Source organism: Heteronotia binoei, chromosome 5 (genome assembly GCF_032191835.1).
Source record: "Heteronotia binoei isolate CCM8104 ecotype False Entrance Well chromosome 5, APGP_CSIRO_Hbin_v1, whole genome shotgun sequence".
Taxonomy (NCBI): domain Eukaryota; kingdom Metazoa; phylum Chordata; class Lepidosauria; order Squamata; family Gekkonidae; genus Heteronotia; species Heteronotia binoei.
This window is the reverse complement of record NC_083227.1, coordinates 45,720,662-45,745,917: the sequence shown is the minus strand read 5'-3', so window position 1 is coordinate 45,745,917 and position 25,256 is coordinate 45,720,662. Positions and strand designations below refer to the sequence as shown.

The 25,256-nt window shown below is 44.2% G+C and overlaps 1 protein-coding gene across 1 annotated transcript in view; it reads left to right on the top strand.

Moving 5' to 3' along the window:
- Positions 1–25,256, top strand: part of CFAP20DC (CFAP20 domain containing) — a 269,093-nt gene that overhangs the window by 157,843 nt on the left and 85,994 nt on the right. The window contains exon 12 of the mRNA XM_060239416.1: positions 10,983–11,378. Within this exon, the coding sequence (XP_060095399.1) occupies positions 10,983–11,378 (396 nt within the window). The remainder of the gene's footprint in view (positions 1–10,982; positions 11,379–25,256) is intronic.

Genomic DNA, 25,256 nt, shown 5'->3' with positions numbered 1-25,256 from the left:
ATCTGTGGAACTCAAGAGTGGGAAACATAACATTACACATAATTTTTCACATTGTACAGCACCTCAAAACAGGCTCCCTTTTTGTTCCAAAAGCTTTTTAGCTGTTAATGCTAGGTTGGGAATGTGTTTCCTCCAACTGTAGTTTCTGAAAGCACTCACTTTTGTTCAGCATTGACCCCTGAAACCACTACAACTGCTTGTCTCTTTGTTAGTTCAGGCTGTATTCTCACAATACTCTTTCAGTCTCTGAAGACATACATCTTTTTATCCGCAGACACCTAAGCCATAGAATAGCTTGTACATTGGGGTTTGCATGTTCAAGGACCATGGTCCAACAAGTTGAAGCATGCTACCATTAGCTACAGATGATCACAACATCTTCTATTTGATTTCACACTGGATTTTGATTATCTCCCCCAAACAGATTGCTTTTAAGAGGAAGCCATGGAATTCTATGGAACTTTCAGTGGGATGTTTTGATTGTTTGGTGAATTTATTACCACTGGAGTTGAATGTTAATTCAGCACTCACAAGGTCATGGAACTGCACATTCAAAATCACCCCCATTTTCCCCCGTCTCTGTCATCAGAGAAGGAAGGACCAGACACTACTGAATACAGAAGATCCATGAAATGTTATGGAAAATTATTGGAACCAAACTCATAGAGTAGCCAGAGAACAAAGCATAGCTGGAATAGAATGGAAAGATGTCATTCAACAAGTCTTACCTTTTTTTTTGTTGCTTATGGGAGTAAGGTTCAGTGTCAATTCAGTTTCTGCCAAGCGTATCTTGGTGGATAATAAAAGAAAGACTATTTCATATTCTTATGAGGACTGGAATGCTCTAGATCAGTGGTCCCCAACCTTTTTGGCACCAGGGACTGGCAGCCCACCCACTGCAGCCCCAGGGCTGGCAGTGTGGGGGAACTGAATTTGGCCTCTGCGCTGTGCAACTCACCGCCCCGCCCGCCCCCCTGCGATGCTTTTTCTTCCCTCCATTTTTACAACGTTAAACCGGGGAAAGCGCCTTCTGGGCTCTTTAAAAGCTCACTCCCCTGCCAATCAGCTGATCTGAGGGGGAAACCGCAGCGGTGAGTGGTGAGCGACTCGCTGAACAAGGGCCACTGCCCTTGCCTCCAGAGGCAAGGGTAGCACTGCTTGTTCAGCGGTTGCTTGCCGCTGCTGCTGGGAGGGGGGTGAGCTTTTAAAGAGCCCGGAAGGCACTTTCCCCGACTTAACACCATCAAAACAGAGGGAAGAGGAGGCGCCATGGGGAGGGGGGAGGGGAGACTGTGGGGAGCCAGACTGGCAGCCCGGTTGCTGATGGGCCATGGACCAGTTGGGCCCGGGGGTTGAGGGCCCCTGCTCTAGATTTCTCTTTGACCACTCCATGAGATTCACAGCTACTCCTGCTGCCCTGTATCCAAGGTATTTACATATTTAATGGACAAACAGCTACAGATTCATCTTACTGCACTGGGACTGTTCCCAGTGCAGCAAGATGAACCTGTAGCTGTTTGTCCATTAAATATCTATCATGCTTGGTATGTGGCACATCTAATAGCAAAACAGAATTTGCTGATTTAGATTACTCCATTTGGGCCAAACTCCTTTCATTTGGTGCAGATCTGAACCCCCTTCTAGTTTTTCACTGCTATATTCTATAACACCCAGAGGTCATTTTGTAGAAAAATAGGTGGTGGAGCTCATCCAGAGATTGTTATGCAGCTGCACATGCTATTTAATGGACAAGGAGGTGGGACTCTCAGAAGGAGGAGGTGGAAATCTCAGAAAGGTTCAGGAGCTGTGCTCCTGTGAGCTCCCACTGAATCTGAGGCCTGATAACACCACTGTCACAATGGCAGTCCTCCATTAGAATAGCATGAATGTAAATTGCTAGACTAGCACAAAGGAAATTTGTTTCTGGGACTAGAACAATATAATGGGTTATTCTGTCACACTGGTGTGATAGTGGCACTAATGACTCATCTCAAATGTTTTTTTATTAGAACCCAGCCCTGCAGGATATCTTGAACTGGCAACCTTAAGGGTATTTGGGTGGTAACAGAGTGGTGATTCAGCCTGTGCATCACCACCCAGCTATGGCCAGAGGTGAGAAGTCAGGGAGACCAACAACACCTCTATATCAGGAGGCCACAGAAAATAGCGATACTTCCAGATTTCTATCAAAACTTTGGCTCAAGCTGTGCTTGCTGGCCTTGAACTGTTAAGAGAACTTTTTCTTGCTGGCCTTTTCCCATCCTCAGATTTCAAGGAGCCAGATATGATCATTTTACTGGTAGAACTAATTGTTTGATACAGCCTGCATTTTCACTGCACTCTTAGATTGTAGTTACTGCATAATTGTAATTAAAATCTCTAGGATTTAAGCTCATGGGGCTGTGCAGAGCATTGCTGCCTAATCTGCAAAGTTTTCCATGCCCCTCTTCTCTTTCACATTTAAATGAATAAGGCCACTTCTCTTTACCAAGCGTGTTAACTCTGGCTTCTCAATATTAAAGATCTGGATACGAAAGGACTAAGCCCCATCTGCTCCAAAGTAGGTACCTCTCAAGAATGATCTTTTTAAAATTACAAGTCAGTGAGAGCCATCGGTTTTGTGTATTCACAAATTATTGTCCAAAATATCCATCTGCATGTTCTTTCAAGGAATGTGGTACAGCAATAGAAGAGCCATCTCCTCGGGGAAATCAGTCTCTTCACTGTATCTATTCCATGCTACAGTTAATCAGACATACTTTATTGAAGTTCTTGGCCATGTTGCATGACTGAGTAGTCTGGGAAAAAAATGCTATTTGAAACACCAACATTAAATAGAAATTGAAATGTGTGTTACTGTACAGTGCAAAGACATAGGGCAGAGGTCAGATAAAATGTGGTATTGCAATATTTTTAGCCATCTGTCAATTTATGTTAGCCTAATTATATTAGTATTAGATCACAGCATAAAATTTGAAGCTGCATGTTAAATGAAAGTTGTTTGTGCATGTGTAGACAAAATGGGCATGGAACTTAATAAAATAATTGCTGAGAGGAATGAAGAAATATTAACTATTATCTATTATGAATGCATCTCTCACAGAGGGATATAAAGGTTACAAAGAGAGCAGTAGAGTCAAGAGATTTTTAAAGCCTGTTAATGGAAAGACATGGTGGTTGTAGATGTCTAAGAAACTTTTTTCATCAATAAAATATTTCATTTCTGAACTTTTCCTGCTTCAATAAAATGTTTTCTGTCTGTTGTCCATGATAACATTCGGATCTATGTGGTATTTCTAAGCCTTAATAATATCAGCTGTTGCATTTTCATCATGTTCCAAGGCTTCTTTCCTTGCCAGTTGTGGAAATCCTTCACACTACTGATACATCAGAGTCTAAGAATGATCAGGTTATTTATCAATCTCTTTTTATTCACCACAATATTTATGATTACTATTAGGAATGGGCATGAACCAGGAAAATGGTGGTTCGTGAAAAATCACCAGCTATGGTTCACAAACTTTCACAATTTTTTTGGTTTGCTGAACCGATTCGTAGTTTGTTAGGTTCATCACTGAATATCCAAAAGATGCTCATGGGCACCTCTCCAATATCCAGGCATCCACATCCTAACTTCCCCCTTTGCTGCTGCTGCAACTAAGCCCCTCCTTTTGCATTCTCCCCCTTACAAAAGCACCTTTCCAGGGTTCTGGAGACCTTGTTCTTTCACTGCTTGCACCTACCGGCCTTCCTCTACTACCTCCAAGGGTTGACCCACTGGCATGACCTCTGCGACCACCATCAACTCCACCATACCCCCTTTTCCTTGTTGACAGCTTCCTTCCTCTAAATCAAACCCTGCCTTCCCAAGACTCTGAGGTCAGGACTGGGTATCCAAAAGATGCTCCTTGGAACCCTCTTCAAAATCCAGGGGTTCACTTCTTGACCCCATCTTTGCTGCCACAATGAGCCAGCCCCCCCTTCACCTCTCCCCTGCAAAAGCACCTTCCCAGAGTGCAAGAGACCCTGTTCTTTCACTATTTGCACCCCTGGCTTTCCTCTACCACCTCCATGGGTTGGCCACGAGTAGAAAAAGCCCAGCAGAACTCATTTGCATATTAGGCCACACACCCCTTATGCCAAGCCAGCCAGAACTGCGTTCCTGTGTGTTCCTGCTAAAAAAACCCGCTGAAATCCACCAACCTGGTTAGAGTAAGAGAGAAGAGACAATTTTTGAATGAAAACAGTCTCTTTTATACTTCCTATGAATACCTAGAATAGTAGGTATTCATATTCCTATGAATACCTAGAAAACAGTCTCTTTTATACTTCCTATGAATACCTAGAATAATTATGATACAGTCCCAACGTTTGTATGCTTTGCTGATATCTCTCATTTGTAGGCTTTTTCTATAGTTCAATAATTCTCTTTCTAAATATTGTTAAAGGCTTTTCAGATTATCTAAGGTAGGGCGCTGTTACTGTGTTTTCAATAGCTGCCAGGACTGGATCTACATGTTTTTTGAGGCGGGGGGGGGGGGGGGGCAAATTAAAAAATGGCGCCCCCTTATGGGCCATTCTAGCTCATGGTCCCATAGAATACAATGGACTCCATACCCAATTTAGCGCCCCCCCTCCATTGGCGCCCAGGGCAAGCACCGCACCCCCTCCCCAGATCCAACCCTGATAGCTGCCTATTGAGCTCAGGTAGTGCACGTCCACTCTCCCAAGGCCTCCATCAGCTTTCATCCATTCTACCACTGGACCTCTCTGTAAAAGGAATCATAACCCAGGTCCAACATCCACTGAAACAAATCAAGATATTTATTTGTATTGAATCAGCCACCAATGGACTAAACACATTAAAGGGGTATAGTGCTTTCTCAGTTATTGTATAAGAGCAAAAATATAGTTGGGTTATTCTGTCCAATATATTCTGGGTATCCCAAATTTGAAAAGTGAAGTCAGATTAACTGGAGGAACAAAGAAAGAAGGAATATACTATTTGGCTTTTTAATATTTGTTTTGAATTCTGATGATGTTGGGATTATTCTTACCCAAAATTATACTGTAAAGGACTCTGATATTAGTTTATAGTGTTATGTAGGATAATGTTTTATGTAATTTTCTTATCAGTTCTCCTTAATTTACTTGCTGCTTTCCTATTCCTTTGCTACCAAAGGGAAATATACAGGACTTTTTTTTTTTTGTAGAAAAGGCCCAGCAGGAACTTGTTTGCATATTAGACTATACCCCTTGACAACATCACCATTATTTTGCACAGGATTTTCTTGTAGAAAAAGCTAAGCAGGAACTCATTTGCATATTAGGCCATACCCTCTGATGCTAAGAGAACCAGAACTGTGTTCATGTGCATTCCTGCTCAAAAAAAAAAAAAGCCCTGATTTAAAGTATTATGGGATAAAAAAGAGGAGATTTAGCCTCATTATCAAATTGTATTATGAAGCAGCTACACTAGTCTTGGGTGTCAGACTGGATTATATATCAAAGGAATGTCAGGTTGGAGAAAATTGATACTAATGGATCAAGAAATAATGAAAAGCAATTTAAATACAAGTTGCTAATTATATTTTGAGAGGCAGTCTATTAAGAATATGGTTTCGATGCAGAAATAGAATAAGTCCGCCAGCCTCACCACTGGCATGCCCTGTTGATGTTTACTATGACAATAACACAAGAAAGAAAATCACTTATGAGAATATGATGGACAAACAAGAGAAAATAAAACCTTGACATTCTGTTACTATTATACCATCAAATGGCATTAAAATTGAAAGAGCAAATAGCTAAAGAAGGTGACTGATTAAGAAAGAAAACCACCTGCCAACAATTAATCACTGGAGATTCAAGATAACTATTAGGAAAAATAATAATAAAATGTCATTGCAATATGACACAGAAATGGAGCAAGTGAAAACTTGCATGACAAATTCAAAGCAAAAATTTGGGAAAATATACACATGATTCAGTGGGAAAATCTCTGGAGTAAGAAATTAAGTTTACTGAATGTCAATTATCATGAGATAACTGCTATAAAATGTTCTTTAGATAGTATATTACCTCTAAAGATATAGCAAAAGCAAATAAGGATTACAATGAGGGCTGGAAATGTCAGAATATAGATGCAACATTCTGCCATATGCAATGCACATGTAAGAAAGGTAGAAAATATTGGATAAAGATACAGAACACTTAATGAGGGTAGGGAGTTGCAACCTAGGATCAGCATAAAGATAAACATCTAGTTTCTTTCAATGAAACAAAGTCCTCGGGCCTGCATCCAAGGATACTAAAAGAACTTGTGGATGTAATTTCCAAGCCTCTAGCTATTATTTTTTAGCATTCTTGGAGAACAGGTGAGGTGCCAGAAGATTGGAGGTGGGAAAATGTTGTCCACATCTTCAAGAAAGGGGGAAAGGAGGATCTGGGTAGCTACTGACCCATCAACTTGACATCTATACCTGGAAAAGTTTTAGAACAAATCATCAGTCAAGTCAGTCCTGGAACATTTAGAAAGAATGAATGTGATTACTAAGAGCCAGCATGGGTTTCTCACAAGACTCCACAGCTTAGAGCAGGGGTGGCCAACGGTAGCTCTCCAGATGTTTTTTGCCTACAACTCCCATCAGCCCCAGCCATTGGCCATGCTGGCTGGGGCTGATGGGAGTTGCAGGCAAAAAACTTCTGGAGAGCTATCGTTGGCCACCCCTGCTCTAAGCTGTGAAGTCTTGTGAGAAAAAATTCTACTTTGTGAGCTACTGACATCAAAGTTGTGAGCTGTTGCATAAATTAGTTTGCTCTTGGGCCATTTTTCTTGAGCTAAGACAAAAATGTGTGAGCCAGAGGCTAAAAAACTATGAGCTAGCTCACACTAACTCAGCTTAGAGGGAACACTGCTTGTAACTGGATTCCCCTCTTTTTCACTGTACTTATGCCCTCCAGTCTTTCTCAATAGGAAAGCATGTGAACTATTTAGAAGAAAAATATCAGCATTAGGCTGAGTGTGTGTTCCACCCCAGGTTTACCCAGCAAATTTTCCTTATTTTTTTCACATTTTCCTTTGATTGGGGGTCTTGAATTTAGACTTCCTAGATAGTAGGCTGACACTGACCACTGTACATGGCTGTCTCTCTGTTCTTGTAGTTGTTTTTGGGGAGGAAGTTGTATTTTTTTTTTTTAGTTCTAGTCATTATTCTGGGGGAAAATATAGTTTTGTAGACAAGCACATAGCCCTCATTCTGTGCCATGATGCAATAATTCACAGCAAGAGGGGACATTTATCAGAGACTGTAAAACAAAATATTGCAAGTGGGCTAATATTTTAAGCATGTTTTATTTTAAGCAAAAAAATATATATTTAATTGTGTGTCTGTGCCCTTTATAAAGTTCATATGTCCGCTACCTGGCATTACATTTTATGATACACATGGTTCGGCCCGACAAGGTCTCATTTAAGTCAAATCCAGCCCTCATAACAAATGAGTTCAACACCCCTGGGCTGGGTGGCCATCTGATAGCAATGAGGATCCTGTGATTTTAGGGGGAGGTATTTGTGAATTTCCTGCATTGCGCAGGGCATTGGACTAGATGCCCTTGGCGATCCCTTCCAACTCTATGATTATATGATTCTATACATGAAGAAATGCAAAAGATACTAAAATTAAAGTTTGTGACGGACCTGAAAAATACACAGAGAATTATTTTAAGAACAGGGTGACAGCAGCAAGAGTAATATTTGCAGCAAAATAGACAGCAGCAAAACGTTCAGGCTTGATGGAGTGGAGAAACAAAATGAATGAATATGTGACAATGGCAAAGCTAACATCTCTCATACATAACAGACCAACTTCAGAATTTCAAGAAAAATGGAAAGTCTTTTTTAATTATATAGCTGCAAATCAAGAAAAAAATTAAACAGAATGAAAGATAAACTTAGGTAACATATGCTTTAGAACAATAATGTTATTAGATATGAAGACAGATAAAAAAAATAGAAAACATAATTAAATAGAAGTGAAGTATTAAATATTAAAATTAATTTCGGCAGGTTTTAAATTGGGGGTGTCAAACATGCGACCTGGGGGCCAAATCAGGCCCCTGAGCAACAGACTGTATAAATTAGTATTGTTTTTATTTTACATTTGTATGTCTGTAAATTGAAATAAAATACATTTTTAAGAAAGAAAGAAAGGGAGGCTCCATATTGAGAAGCAGTAAACCCCTGAATACCAGGTTTAGTAGTCAGCAGCAGGACAGGGCCTTGACCTCTTATGTCCTGTTTTCCTTTCAGGGCAACTAGTTGGCTATTGTGTGAAACAGGATGCTTGTGACATAACATGGCTCTGAAAATAACCGGTCCCTATCAGAACTGAGCCCGTTTTTGGAAAGGGCAGGATAAAAATCTAAAATAATAACTAAATAAATTAGCCTACTACCTCTCTCAACGTCTGTGGAATTTTCTCCAAATTCTTTCTTCTGGTGAATCAAAGCCAAAGTGGGGGGGGGGGTGGTTTTCACTTGTTTACATGTGTTTTTATATACTTCCCACAGCCGCACAGCAGGTGTGGTGAGCTGCTTCTTTAAAAAAAAATGCAAAGGAGAGTCCAAATGGTTCAGAATGGTGCCTCAGGGAGAGAATGCACTGCTGCTGCCCTCTGTCCAGCATTTTTCTCACACAAAAACTATGCTGAGGAGGGTGGAATTATGTCATTGAGTTTGCTGTTCCATGTGCACAGATGCTTCACCTAGTTTGTTCTCGGTGATATAATGAATGCTACATAGCAGGCCCAGTAACTTGTCTACAGCATACGGTAGACATATAATGGCAGAACCTTCCTCTAATCAACACATTATATGGCTAAGTCCGAGTTTCTCACAGAGGCTCATGAAACAAGAGTTACTCACAGAGGCTCTTGACTGTGCTGAGGCAGATCCTGTTTAATCCTTGGTCTTCAGAGCAATCCAGGTCAAGTGCTAATAAAATCCCCCCCCCCATGTATTTCTGTAAGAACTGGTAAGGAAAATAGTTTTCCCTCTGCTTCCAGCTTGTGACCTGCAACTCTCTTTTCTTCTTCTTTTTCTGCCCACGTTTCATTTTCCTGTCTGTAAGCTTCATATAGCTTTAAAGATTAAACCATTCTTCCTAAGCCTGCAACCAGTTTTGAGAATTTAAGGGAGGGCAGTTGGTACCCCCACAAAATGACTGGGTCACAACAGGGTCATTCACATAGTGGTTGCCACAATGACAAACTATTGGAAGGGTATGCAAAACATTGGCAGATTCATTGTGCTGTGATGGAGGCAGCTGCTTCCAAATAAGCCCTTTTTGCAGACAGAAAGATGAAACTACCTGGGCTTTTCTGAAGCACTTCCTGCATCAAGAATAAAAGAAGAAAGCCCAAATTGGCTCTTTGCTTTGTGAAAAGTCTCTGGTTTCAATTTCCAAAGAAAAGGGTGTAAAGATTGAATCACTCAGATAATGCCACAACCCCCAAATTTGGGAAGAGCCACTAAGATTATGGATCCTGCCGTTGGGTCGAAACAATACTATGCCACAGGAATGCTCATGCAGTCATAGGGTTTAAATAATGTCCTATGCCTTCTTGCTTTTAAATTAAAATGCCACTATATAATGTTCACCTATGACTACCAAAAGCATGTGTAGGAGCTCCAATCACCAAGCCAAAGATGCATAGCTGTTGTATACCTGTCTAGAACAACATCTCTTTGCTATTTAGCTGGTTGGAGCATCCAAACAGTAGCTCTTTGACACAAAGCCCCCACCACTTTGTTGGCCTATTTGGAGAAAGCATTTCTCTCTTTAAATCACTTCTGCAAACCAGGCCAGTGGACAGCTTGGAGAATGCATTTAAAGTTAAAGTTGCGTTCTTTCCACCTCTCCCTCCCCCATAACTATTGGTCCTCTTTCCATCTCTCCTTCCTTCCACTTCTCAAACATCTGACGTTCATGTTTTGCGACTCTCAAACATCTGACATTTATTCCATGTGGGACTTACATTAAGCAAGTTTGGCCACTCCTGGTTCAGGGCTTCTTTCCACCACCACCACCACCACCCCGCCCCCGGCCTTTCCATTTAGGACCCAATCATACAAGCAGGCACCCAGAAACATCGGTGGGTGCCATGGCAGGGATCAGTGGACTAAATGCTAAGAGAAGCTGGAAAACCAATGGAACACAACCTTTTGTTAAAAGTTTTGTGAAAAGGAAGGAGTTTCCAGTTGCATTTCTTTTTGGTTATAATCGAAGGAGATCAAAGACAACCTTGCAACCCAAAATGTCTCAATACATTTTCAAGCTGTAGTGTTTACTTTCCCCCTTGTGTGTTCCATATTTACAGCTAATCTGTTTGTAAAGTGCCATGTAAATGTACAGCGACAGAGGGCTTTAAATAAATAATGCCCCTGCTTCCCCTTTGGTTCCCAGATGTTTGCTTTTCAGATTAAAAATAAAGATAACTGCTACCATCCTGACTTGAGAGTCTGAAATACAAATTGCCTCAGGAAACAGATAAAGTTTTTTTTTCTGTGGTTCTTTTGTTCTTGTTGCTTACCTTACTAATTAATTATTAGTTCCTATTGTCAGGAAACACTGTCCCTCTCTTTTAGAACGCTTGATATTTTCAGGAGAAATCTTTCAGCACGAATGCTCTTGAGACAAAAACGGGTTTGTATCTCAGAATAAATGAACAAGTTAACAAGTCCTAGCTATGACATGTGCTCCTTGATACAAATAGCATTTGATGCCCATTAACTCTGCATCTTTCTTTGATCAGATATGAAGTTGTTTGGAAACTTTGATTTGATGTTAAGCACACAAAATTTAAAGACATATGAACCTGTATTTTAAGCATTTCCAAAAAGGCTGAAGAACTTATGCTGGTGGGTAGGAATTGGTCCTTAAGATAACCTTTTTATTTTTATATTCCTTCTCTAATTCTTAGGATGATAGCTACAGTGAATTTGAGCAAGAAGTTCCAAATATTCAGACAAAACACTTCACATCTAGGTCATCAGAACCAGTAATTACTAAAGAAATTCCACTGAAAATAACATCAATGAGTCCTGAACAATGGGCAAATAAACGGTATTCCAAGCACAGCAGTGAAGAAGACCTGCCATCAAGAACAGAGAATTTAGCTGTGATGACCGAAAAAGCAGATAAAGGTCCAAGAAGCTTTTTGCCTACTCCTTGCTTGTGCCCAACTAGAAGCATAGCTGAGTCCTGCAAAGGAGTATCTGATAGGAGGATTTCAAGCAGTTCGTTAAGAACTTCCATAAGTAGAAAGTCCCTCAAAGAGATCCCAAGTGATAATTCAGATCTGGAAGTGCAAAATCATGTAAGTGTTTTGCAGGGTGTATGAAATATTAAGGTTATCTAACTAGCCCTTCCTGGCAACTACTTCCTCATACACTATCTATATGTAAGGCTTGAGAAGAAGAAGAAGATTTTGGATTTATATCCCGCCCTATACTCTGAATCTCAGAGCAGTCACAATCTCCTCTGCCTTCCCACCCCCCACCCACCATAAACACCCTGTGAGGTAGGTGGGGCTGAGAGTTCTTTTATAGCAGCTGCCCTTTCGAGGACAGCTTCTATGAAAGCTATGGCTGACCCAAGACCATCTCAGCAGGTGCAAGTGGAGGAGTGGGGAATCAAACCCGGTTCTCCCAGAGTCCATGCACTTAACCACTACACCAAACTGGCTCTTGAGGAAAAGTGTTTCAGTGTATCTGATGAAGTGTGTATGCACACCAAAGCTTTATACCCACAATTAAACTTTGGTCTTAAAGGTGCCACTGGACTCAAACTTTGTTCGTTTGCTTCAGACCAACATGGCTACCCACATGCATCTAGCATTTATTGAGAGATAACTGACGTGTTATTAACAGATTATCACAGGATAGGACAATGGAATCTAAAGCGTTTCAGAGAAAGGCGAAGATAGTCAATAAAAGATGCTATTATCAGTAGTTGTCAATTGAGGTCAAGAACGGCCCTGTAAATCCCATAAGACTAGGGTGGGATTAAGTTTAAATTGTTGTTTAATCATTAAAGTTGCAGGAATTAATGTGAAAGTGTTTTAGGAAAAATACTGAAGGTGCAAATTATAAAGACAATTTTTAAGTATGTTTTTCAACTGTTATGGTTTGTCAGACCATATATTAAGATTTGTCAAGGGATGATGCAAATGTGGAACATTTGATCAAAATTATATTTTTAAAATGTTTAATAAGCTGAGCCTGTCTTATTGTAGTTTGACATCTGTCATAATGAGGACAATGAAAGAAGAATATGTGTAGAAGCATTAATGAATAACACTTAGCAAATAAATCGGTAGAAAAACAAGAGGAGATTGTGGGAGACTTACAGTGCCATCTTAAGTAGAGTTATACCCTTCTATGCCCATTGAGTTCAAAGACCTTAGAGGGGGATAACTGCTTAGGATGGTACTGTTACTGAATGGCTTTTCTTTCATGCTTACAATCCAATTGAATGCCAAGTTCTTGATCTTGGATCCTGAACTGCATTAGCATAATAGTGGTTCACCTTCCATCTTCTTGTGCAGCCCCACATTGGGACTGCACCTGCACAGGCTGGCTGCAGACATTTTCTTTCTAGTTTAAAAATTCCAAAAAGGGAGTGCCTCATCTCTTTCAGAGCCGATGCATGTGCAAGATTCCTACCCAACGTGTCATGTGCTCCCCTTTCTCTCAATTCCTTTTTCACCACCATGAGTATAGGAAGCTTTCTAGCATGCTTTGTTGATGTTTGTCATCATTGTAAATAAAGAAAGTCCCTTTTTCTCCTTCGAATAATTGTTTTTCACATCTTTGGGAGTCTATCTCATGGGAGGAAGGCCCCATTGTAAAGGGGGCTCTCCCTGTCTGTTGTACATATGGTCCCTCATCATAGCATCCAGGGCTATTAAAAATATTCTGCATATGGAACAAAAATGATGCACAGTGATGAGCATGAGCTCTGCCTCCTGTGCTTAGGGGAGGCCCCCAGTATTGGAACTTGTCCAATTTGCCAGTGCTTTACTCCAATGGTAGGGTAGGGTAGGGCTTCTAGGTTGAAAGCTGCACTGTGGGGCTACACGAGAAGATGGAAGATGAAAACAGAGTTGCACTTACCTGCAACTGTTGTTCAGAGACACATTCTTGCCCTGCTGTGAGATCTCACAGAGCCTATCATGCCATGAAGGAGACTTGCAGCAGCTTAGTGGGAACTGAGGGAAGGGGCTGCCTGCTGTCAGAGCACATGGTATGTTAGGTGGGAATCCTGCACATGCACCAGCTCCAAGAGGGACGGGGCACCACACCTTCTCTTTGGAGTTTTTAAGCTAGAAAGACAATGTCCACAGCCAGCCTGCACAGGCGCAGTCCCAGTGTGTCTGTACAGAAGACATCGATGAGCAACAGTTACAAGTAAGTGCAACTCTATTTTCCACCAACTGAACAGCATTACTGTTGGTGGTACAGAGGGGAGGACAATATCTGCCAGTCTTCCCCTTCCCCCTGCCAACTCCTGTCTTACTTCTGCACTGTTTGTGGAGTGTTCACTCACCTGCAGGAGCGCAATTTCAAGATGTAAAAGAGGCTGCAGTGGGAGGGGGGAAACGATGAAGTTGCCTTCCTCTAGTGTGACTCCAGTCACGCTGTTAAGGATCCAAGCCTTGGTATCAGGGAGGATATTTGTTGCCTTCTTCAGTACATGAGTTGGCTCACTTGCTTGAGCCAGTTGCTTTTATTTGCTCTCCCATGATCTTTGGTTAATATAGTTTGTGGCTTGGGTTGTGAATTAGTGTGAGGAAGATGGATATGAGTTGAGCTTGCCTGGGGTTAGGCCAGATGACCTTCTGATTCACTGCATGTTTAAGATGTATGTATGAACACCAGTACAGCTTCCCACTCATGGCATTTTTTCTTCTGTGGCCAGCAGCAATGAATACAGTTTGTATTTATTCTTTTTCTTAATGTTACAATGAGTGGACAACATCATCATCAGCCAGTTTGGTGTAGTGGTTAAGTGTGCGGACTCTTATCTGGGAGAACCGGGTTTGATTCCCTACTCCTCCACTTGCACCTGCTAGCATGGCCTTGGGTCAGCCATAGCTCTGGCAGAAGTTGTCCTTGAAAAGGCAGCTGCTGTGAGAGCCCTCTCCAGCCCCACCCACCTCACAGGGTGTTTGTTGTGGGGGAGGAAGGTAAAGGAGATTGTGAGCCGCTCTGAGACTCTTCGGAGTGGAGGGCGGGATATAAATCCAATATCTTCTTCTTCTTCTTCTTCCCATTATCATTGATGGGAAATGTCCGCAAGCTTACAAACGTATCCTCTGTTTCACACACTGTATGATAAAGGGTGGGAGGAATGACTGAAGTGAAAAACAAGATGCTAGTGACCTACATACATGTCAGTCCTCTTCCTAGTTTGCTTGCAATTGAATGCTGCTTCTACTGAGCATTACAGAGAGCATTGTGTTGGTGTGGATAGTCCATTGGTGCTACTATGTATTCTTTTAATTAGTTGTACTTTTCCATTTAATGAATTTCCCATTTGATACCAGAATGGGTTTCCTTGAAAACCATGTTATGAATTAGGAGCTTCATTCTAAATGCTGATGACTCAGATATCCAAGTTGAAAGAGGACAAGTTTGATCATAATCCTGCAGACAAACTTTTGAAGTCCGTACATTAGCAAGTGCAGGTTCACTTTGGAGTGCTGAAATGCAGGAGAGGGAAAATTGACAGGCTTTCAATAGCAGTCTGCAGGCGAAACCATAAGATCATTAGTCTCTGCACTTCATAGAGTCACTGCAGCCATCCAGAAAAATAATAAATGGTATGATTGAAGGCTAACAGTAAGGTAGTGTCATGTCCCAAATCCCCAGGCTATTTTGGGGACTGTACTCACGTCCATCAAATTGACTGTTCTTCCTTGAGTGACTTCCCTCTCCCCCAATCCCTGGTGTGTTCTCATTACAGCAACAGTTAGTTATTCAATAACAAATCAGTCCACTGCAAATAAAATGACACTGCTGAATCTTACTTAACAGTTCCTCTTTTTTTCTTCTGAAGTGATAAGAACATAAGAGAAGCCACGTTGGATCAGGCCAATGGCCCATCAAGTCCAACACACTGTGTCACACAGTGGCCAAAACAACCCCCCCCCCCCAAAGTGCCATCACAAGTGGGTCTAGAAGCCCTTCCACTTTGCCCCCGCCCAGCACAAAGAATACAGAGCATCACTGCCCCAGACAGTTCCAGTAATATACTGTGGCTAATCGGCACTGATGGACCTCAGCTCCATATTTTTATCCAATCCCCTCTTGAAGCTGGCTATGCTTGTAGCCGCCACCACCTCCTGTGGCAATGAATTCCATGTGTTAATCACCCTTTGGGTGAAGAAGTACTTCCCTTTTACCTGTTTTAACCCAATTGCTCAACAATTTCAATGAATGCCCACGAGTTCTTGTATTGTGAGAAAGGAAGAAAAGTACTTCTTTCTCTACTTTCTCCATCTCATGCATAATCTATCATGTCACCCCGCAGTCGATGTTTCTCCAAGCTAAAGAGCCCCAAGCATTTTAACCTTTCTTCATAGGGAAAATGTTCCAAACTTTTAATCATTCTAGTTGTATTTCTTAATGCGAGATAAGGTATCAGGCATTGTTAGGGTTCTAGCTCTGTGGGTACCCCAAAGGAATACTCTGTTTTGTGGTTTTGCCTTGCCAATACTCCTCTTTAAATCCATAATCACCTCCTCCTCTCCTGTCTCATCTGGCAGTAGATCAAAGAGGAAGTCTCTAAGATGTATAGTTCTTAGGACTTTCTGTGTTAAAACCTACATACTGAATTGTGTGCCAGGATCTGAAGACAAGATGCAGTGTCAATTTCTGTACAAATTTAAATTAAACATATTCAAGGGGAAGGTACTTGGAAAAAGTCTGTAGTTTACATTGTACTTGTGGGTGTACATATCAAATCAAATCAAATTTTATTCTTATATCCCGCCCTCCCCCACCAGAAGGCGGGCTCAGGGCGGCTAGGAGATTAAAGAATGACTTTAATACGTAGAATACGTAGGAGATTAAAGAATGACTGAAAGGTGGGGTATTGCTTGATGAAAAACATTTCTAGGTGGTGTGTAGATTCTACTCTGTTCTAGTAATTCAGAGACAATGAATATTAGTTAGTTTCAACGTGATTATCCCAGAGGGAAAAATCAAAGAGATCTGGGGCTTTGGCATCATTCAGTGTGGCTGAGAGACCGGGAGATCAAAGATTTCAGGTTTTCACGGCTGGTAACATCATTAGGGTTTGTAGAATCTTTCGGGCTCAAGTGCCGTGTTCTACTGGAGAAAGTTTTTCTTCCAGACGTTTCGTTCTCAGCTGCGGAGAACATCCTCAGTGGCGTTGCAGCTGGAGCAGGCGCTCTGACCTTCTTGGCTGCTGTGCATTGAGTGGGGCCAGGGCTGCTGGAGAGCTGCTATTTCTAGGCTGGAGGGGGTGTGGTGAAAGGGCAATTGGTTTGTGGATGTGCCCATTGTTTGGTGGGGCTTCCTGGAAGGGTAGTGATAAGGAAACTGGCTGTTAAATGTGACCATTGTTCTGTGTTAATTGCTGGGAGGGTTGGAAGGGGTGTGAAGATAAGGAAGATGGTTGTTGACTGTGTTCTGGCAGACTGGGAGATGTTTCCTGTGTTCTGGCAGGTTTTCACCCACCCTTCTTTTCAGAGCTATATTTATCAAAGCAGGAGCAAGATGGCAATACTAAGAAGGTATGAGAAATTAAGGTTGCACATCTTGTACACAAGAGCCCTCAAAGCAATCAAAACCTATACTGCTAAAGTTTGGACCACAATCTTACTAGTGTTGCTGACATACAGAAATTGGGTTTTTGATTCTGTAACTTCAGAGGATCTCAGTTTGGGAATGAAATGTTGCAAGGATAAGAGGTATGCAAAAACTGTGAGAATAATGGACACAGGTAATGCCTTGACCAGTGTTTCCCATTTGCAGGGTTGTGACCTGGTACCGGGCCACGGAAGCCTCACTACCAAGTCACAAGAAAAGCCAAAGCTAGCCCCACCCTCAGCAAAACTAGCCCCGCCCCCCAGCAAAGCATGACCTCTGCTCTGCTTCCTTCTTTCCCCCGTCTCGCCGTTGTGCAGAGAAAAGCTAGCCTTGAAGACTGACATAGGCTGCAAAGCCTGAGCTCTGTTTGACTTCCTTCCTTCCCTCGTCTCTCTGTTGTGCAGAGAGGAACTGGGTGCCTCTCCTTTCTTCTCCCCCCCCCCAGTGTTTAAGAGAAAAGCTGGAGTCCAGTGGCACTTTAGACCCATGAAGTGTTCTTCAAGGTATGAGCTTGCATGTGCCTTGCAGTATAATCTTTTGGGGAGATTTCCCTGGGAGACCTGGGCGGCAAAGAAGGGTGTGTGTGTTTCCCACAATTTACAATTTTTTTCCCCACAATGTACAAAAGCACACTTTCCAATACCCCTCCTGTACAAAAGCACAGCTCCCCAGAAAAATATAGTTTGCACCAAACAATTTTTCATCTAATTAAAAAAAACCACAGTAGCCATTTTGCCTTCTCCTTCTTCCCAGAAATCCAGGCCCCAGGGGGATGGTTTCACTGACCCCTGACAGTTCGTGGTGGGTGGGAGGGAGAGGGGAGCCAGGATGGCGGGACTTATCTCCTCATCAAATCTTGATTTGACATGTGGGATGTTCCTAATACTACTGCAGTCTTCTTCTTAATGCTGTGTTTTCGTCTCAAGAGGAAAGCAAAACCCATTATAATTCAATACAGAATCACATGAACAATAAAAACGACAGCAGCAAAAAAAAATTACAAATTTGAAAGAAAATTAAATTTATATAAAAAGTTCCCTCTTTGCTTACCTGGTGACAATCTAGCAAGTTGCTTTTCACATGCCTATTAGAACCCTTCCTCCTCTTCCTCCTTTCTAAGACCAATAAGAAAGGGACTTCAGATACTACCTGTCACAGAGGGTTTAAGAAAGGGACTTCAGAGGACTCTTGGAGGAGGAATTTTGATTGAAGAAGTCTCTACTAATCCTTCCATGTACGTGATTGGTAAAATGCTCAAGCAACTCTTAATGAAATTGATTTGCTAACTCTTTAGTAAACTTTAAGGGGCTGCACACTTGCAATGTTTTATTCATGTTTTAATAGAGTTCTCTGTTATTAAGTTCAAATATTTTTAATTAAGAAAGAAGTGCATCCCTCTGGGTAATATTGCAAGCAAGAAGATAGCTGGTAATTAAACTTTTCCGCACGTATAACTAAATTCAAACAATTCTGAATAAATCATATGAACCTAAGAGAATGCAAATGTCATTACGTGCATCTCTAAACTGGAAAAAAAAACCTTTTATAACAGGTTTTGTCAATCCAGCAAATGTTGAAGAGCTTAATAAAAATGCTTCTTATCATAAGGAGAGGATATACAGAAAGACAAGATAAGCTTTTAATTGCCAATTGAAGTGTTGCATTTAGAAAAACCTTGGGAGCCATGTGGAATTAGTTTTTACATCAAAAATCCCTTTGAAAATTAAAAAAAAAATGATCTTCAATTTGAATTACATTTTTGGAGATCCCCATATGAAAACCAAAGGCATAAGGTTATAAGCCATCAACCACTTTGCTTTTTAATTCAGGAAAGCATGGTCATGGAGCAGGTAGCCAGGTGATACTTTCAGAATTATTGCACTAGTTCTAGGAGCCAGTCCATCCTGTTTCTGAAGATAGTGTCAAACTGCAACCCGGAGACCAAGGGGAATCTAGATAAACCATTCACCTTCTTTTCATGTATGAGTGCATCAGAGTTGCAGTTGGTCTTTAATCACAGTCTGTTTGCTAGCTTTCCTCTGTACTGTTTCTGAAAAAAGGTAAAGGTAGTTCCCTGTGCAAGCAGCATTTCCGACTCCGGGGTGGCATCACATCATGACGTTTTCACGGCAGACTTTTTACAGGGTGGTTTGCCATTGCCTTCTCCAGTCATCTACACTTTCCCTCCAGCAAGCTGGGTACTCATTTTACCGACCTTGGAAGGATGGAAGGCTGAGTCAACCTGGAGCTGGCTACCTGAACCCAGCCTTCACTGGGATTGAACTCAGGTTGTGAGCTCAGACTGCAGTACTCCAGCTTTACCACTCTGCAAATGCTATTCTGTGTCACATCTTGATTAAGAGCAGTGGACTCTAATCTGGAGAACTGGGTTTGATCTTCGTGGTCTCTGTGCAGTCCCACACATGGGTCTTGCCGCAGGCAACGGATCCATACCTCGGAGCTCCAATAGCTCGTTTATAACGTCTTTTGGCGCGCTTTCCTCCCGCCCTGGGGAGCAGGCAGCGACTGCGCATGCCTGGAGCGGGGGGAGAGCGCCCATTCCACTCAGTTTCTTCTCTACCGCTGCCCGGTCAACACCTACCTCGCTGCGTTTCCTCCTTAGCTCGTTCTTCTCCTCATCATCCGCTATCACTCTTCTCCCTTTTCCTTCATATTCTTAAATATTTCTTTTACCTTTTGTCCTTAAAAAAACTAAAAAAAAAAGAACCCGTCTCTGCGCTTTCTTTCCCTTTTTCTTTCCCTTTTTCTCTCCCTTCCTCCCCTCCCCTGACCGGAGCGTATGGAAGGGAAGGTGACGTTTAAAAAGTGCAGGCGCTGTGGAGCGAAAATTCCTACTACTGACGGCCACAGCTACTGTCTATTCTGTCTCGGGGAAGCCCATCGCGTGGACTCTTGCCCACACTGTGCCAATTTCGGCAAACAGGCCCGGAAGAACCGCGCAGCTAGGCTACAGAGCTTCCTGCTTGTACGGTCTTTGAGGGCTATGCCCGCATCGCCTTCGCCGCCTCCCCCACAACGAGCGGGAGATTCGGCTTCTTCGGACGCCCTTCTTTCACAAAAGCAGAAGGTGCACAAGTCCGCAAAGAGATCATCGAAGCACGCCGATACCGGCCATAAGACTTCGAAAAAGGCGCGTCATTCCGAACCATCAGATTCGGCGCCGAAAAAATCTCGTCACACCGATTCGGCTGATTCGGATTCGAGAAAGGTCCAAGAGTCGCGCTCGGCTTCCAACAGACCTAGGGAATCGACTTCGACTTCCGGAGTAATGGATCCAAAGACCTCCGCCTCAGCTCAACTCATACTTCCGCCTGAGCTATCGGCGCCTTCCGATGTCATCACTGACATGCCGCAGCTGACGCCCCATTCTCCTACGCTCGAGGTAATACCAATCCACTCCCGCTCACCTTCGGTTCATAGCGTTGTGCCGTCTGAGTTCCTCGAGCCCGACCCTACCACTGACCAAACCCAAGCATACCTCAAGTCATCTCTCCGAGCCGGGTCCTTCCGGGACGTCGCGGTTTCTCCCTTGTACAGGGAATCAGCAACTCAGGTTTCCACCCACTCTCGTTCACCAACCGATCGCGCCCCCGTGCATCGAATCCGTCACCGCTCTCCAATGCATCTTTCGACTCTTCGAACCCGGTCTCGCTCCCCTCGTAGACGCCACGATTCCGGTTCCTCCACTTATTACGACTATCAGGATTACTTTCCGCGAGATCGTTATGACTACTCGCCTTCGCGATCTCCCTCACCTAGACGCCGGTATCTCCATCGCCCTTCGCGCTCTCCTTCTGATGAGAGAAGGCGCCGCCCCCGGGAACCAGCTCCCTTCTTGGGCCATGAGGTCCTTCCCCCTCGGATTCGACATGTCGATTCTCCTCGGCTCCGGGACTACGATCGAACCCGAGACTCGCCTCGAATCCGCTACCAGGATCGCATCACGGAACCTGATTACTTTCCATCTCTCCACACGGAGTCACTCCGAGACTATCGCCATGCAGATACTATACCTCGCACGGCCCCTGCAACGGTCTCCGTCGCTCCGCCACTAACTTCGGCTCAACCCAGATCTCCCGGAGACCATCAGCCTCAGACCAAGCTTCCGGTTGCCCCTACGGGTCCGGTATCACCGCGCCACTCTCCTCCCAGGGAGGACCTCCAATCCGATGTCGAATCTTCAGCATCATCGGACTCAGAAAACCATGATTCCGTAGTCTCCGACTCCACACCTCAGCCCCGCCTCTCACCATCGGATGCCTCCAAGGCTTATTTAAATTTGATCACCACCATGGCCGAGACTTTAAAAATCGCTCTGCCTTCTGACTCTCCCAAGGTCTCTGACATTGTACATGACCTGGTCCAGGCTGATTTCCCTCCAGGATCACTGCTACCGATGCTCCCAGTGCATCTCGAGGGCCTCCGTGAGGCTTGGGACAAACCTGCTTCAGTCCCACCCACCTCTAAGCGTTTCGAATCCCTGTATAGAGTTCATGCACCTGATGCAAAGTTTCTCGCCTCACACCCAGCACCGAACTCTATCATCGTTCACTCAGCTACTAAAGCTAAGCCTTCCAGACATCCCACACCACCGGATCGAGAAGGCAGGAAATTAGACACCCTGGCTCGGAAGATGTTCAATCTAGCCTCTACCAACTCGAAGTTAAATAATTATTTGGCCTATTTTTCAGCCTACATCTTCAATTTGGCTAACCAATTCACACCCCTCATTCCATCTCTTCCCGAGACCTCACAGAGAACGGCTTCCAATCTGGTGTCCGAACTTTCCAGAGTATCCAAACAGCAGATCAACTCCATCCGCCATGCTGTTTCCTGCTCATCCAGGGTCTTCGCTGCCTCTGTTGCCTTACGCCGTCACGCTTGGTTAAGATCCACTAACCTGCAACCAGACATCAAGCAGAAAATCGAAGATCTCCCTTTTGATGGTCTGGGACTCTTCCATGCTTCCACAGATGAAGTGTTAACCTCTGTTGATGATGGCCGGAAGCGTGCCAAGCGCCTGGGAGTTTACCAACCACCCTCCCAACAATTCAGCCGCGCAAAGCCCTGGAGACCATCGTTCCAGAAGCGCCAACGGTCCCCTAAGCAACAGGACTACTGGAAGAGGAAGGGCGTGCAGCACAAACCTCAGTTCCAACAAAGGCCTCGGTCACAGCAGACCAAGAAGACCTCCCTCCCCTCCAAGCAGTCTCTTTGACTTTCTTCACATTCCACCTCCTTACCGCACGCGTCTCTTTCCGTTTCTCCCGACCTGGAACTCGATCACAACCGACTCCTGGGTGCTTACCATCGTGCGCCTAGGTTACGCAATCGAGTTCATTTCTCCACCTCGCCACCACTACTTCACTGCTACCCCCCCTTCTTCACTCCTCCTTCAGGAAATTCTGGACTTGCTCCAGAAAAATGCCATAGAACCTGTTCCTCCTCAACATCGAGGGACCGGCTTCTACTCCAGATACTTCCTGGTCCCCAAGAGGGATGGAGGCAAGCGTCGTATCTTAGATCTCCGGAAGCTAAACAGATACATCGAGTACAGGAAGTTCAGAATGATATCCCTACAGTCCATTCTGCCTCTGATCCCCAAAAACTCCTGGATGGCTTCCCTAGATCTTCAGGACGCTTATTTCCATGTGACAATCCGACCTCAGCATCGGAAGTATCTCCGGTTCGCCATGGGCCACGACCATTTCCAGTACATCTCCCTGCCATTCGGCCTATCCACTGCACCCAGGGTTTTCACCAAGTGCATGGCAGTGGTGGCAGCTGCCCTTCGCATTCGGAACATCCCTGTCTTCCCATATATCGACGACTGGCTCTTCATAGCACCGTCTCAACATCAACTGCAGAGCAACCTTCACACAGCTCTCATCCTTCTGAATTCCCTGGGTCTTCGTGTGAATACCATCAAATCACACCTCACACCTACCCAGGACCTCAAATTCATAGGGGCCCGTCTATGCACCTCTCTCCATCTAGCTTTCCTCCCACAGGATCGAGCGCTGACAATCATTGCCTTAGCCAGATCAGTTCAACAGCAGCCTCTTCAGTCTGCTTTCACCATCCAACGCCTGCTGGGCCTTATGGCCGCCACGACATCGGTCCTTTACTTTGCCAGGCTACGAATGAGACAGCTACAGCTCTGGTTTGTACGAGCCTATCATCCTCAACTGCAACCGCAGAGCGTTTTACTCACCGTTCCCCAGAGAGCACTTCTTTCTCTCACGTGGTGGACTGTACCCGACAACCTCCTCGCAGGCATGCCATTTCTACCGACTCCTCCGATGGCTATTGTAACAACAGACGCCTCCAAGTGGGAATGGGGAGCCCACTTAGAGGACAAGACTGTCAGAGGGCTTTGGACTCCCTCGGAGAGGGTCATGCACATAAACTGCTTAGAACTGATTGCTGTGCACAGAGCGCTCCAATCATTCCTTCCACTGATCAAGGGTCGGCACGTTCAGATTTCCACAGACAATATGGCAACAGTTTTTTACATAAACAAACAGGGGGGTACCAGATCCCTCCGGCTGTGCCGTATAGCCATACTGCTCTGGGAATGGTGTGTCAAGCACAACATCTACATGACTGCCATCCACCTCCCGGGTGTGGAGAATCTTCTGGCCGACTCTCTCAGCAGGATTCGCATAGACGACCACGAATGGTCCATCAATCTAACCTACCTCCGTCGCATCTTCCGGTGTTTCGGAACGCCCAAGGTGGACGCCTTTGCTTCCAGGGACAATGCGAAGTGCCCTCGATTCTATTGCAGGAGGGGCAACGATGCCTTCCTACATGTCTGGAGAGGTTCTCTTCATTACATCTTCCCTCCAACCCCCCTACTGACACGGGTGCTGACAAAGATCACACAAGACGGCACGGACTGCATCCTCATTGCTCCTTGGTGGCCACGGCAACCCTGGTTCACCAGGCTTCTGCAGATGTCCCATCACACCTACCGCCGCCTCCCTCTGGTGGGCGACCTCCTCTCTCAGGCGAACGGCCAGGTATTACATCACAACCCTCAGGTTCTGGCCCTAACAGCCTGGAGGATACACCCTCATGTCTCTCCGTGGAAGTAGCCAACATCATCCTGAACGCAAGAAAGCCTTCCACCAGACTTTCGTACCAACGCAAATGGAAGCGCTTCTGTTCATTTGCATCATCTAATCATCTACAACCACAATCAGCACCCTTGAACCTGATCCTTGATTATCTACTGTCTTTACAGAAATCAGGACTATGCTACTCTTCTCTAAAAGTCCACTTATCTGCCATTTCTGCGTTCCATCACCCAGTTGAGGGCAAGACTGTCTTCTCTCATTCCTTGTCCAAATCCTTCCTCAAGGGCATGTTACACCTGCACCCGCCTGTCAAACCCTTTGTTCCGGCTTGGAGCCTATCTTTAGTTCTCTCCTGTTTAATGAAAACTCCCTTTGAACCCATGGCTACTATAGACCTCAACCTTCTCTCTTGGAAGACGGCATTACTAGTAGCCCTTACTTCGGGTAAACGGGCAAGTGACTTATGCGCCTTCCAGCACGATTCTCCATATACCATTTTCCACAAAGACAAGGTTGTCCTGCGACCTGACCCTGCATTCCTTCCTAAAGTTGTCTCCCAGTTCCACCTATCCACTTCGACTTCTTTACCAACGTTTTTCCCCAACCCTGCCAACCCAGGACAACGCGCCCTACATTCCTTGGATGTTAGAAGGGCTTTGTCTTTCTATCTTGCTCGTACACAACCTTTCCGTAAGGACCCTAATTTGTTTGTGGCCTACGGTAAACCTCATACAGGACACAAGATTTCTACCCAGAGACTATCTAAATGGGTAGTTAGTGCCATTAGGTTGTGTTACGAACTGGCTAAGCAGCCTATACCTGAAGGCCTTAAGGCTCACTCTACCAGAGCGGTCTCGACGTCTTCGGCCTTTCTGCAGGGCGTCTCTCTAGAGGACATCTGTGCTGCTGCATCGTGGTCCTCTTCATCCACGTTCGTCTCCCACTATGCCCTAGACGTTCGTGCAAGACGAGACGCCTCCTTTGGCCAAGCGGTCCTCAAATCCATCTTCCACTGAAGTTATGGGTGAGTGCATCTGCTTCCATCACTATGTGATATTCTATGATATGATATGTTTATGTGACTAATTCTCCCTTTTTTACCAGCACCCTCCTCCAGGTCATTCAGCTGGCTAGTCACCCATGTGTGGGACTGCACAGAGACCACGAAGAAGATAAACAGGTTGCTTACCTGTAACTGATGATCTTCGAGTGGTCATCTGTGCAGTCACACACGCCCACCCAGCCTTCCCCGCT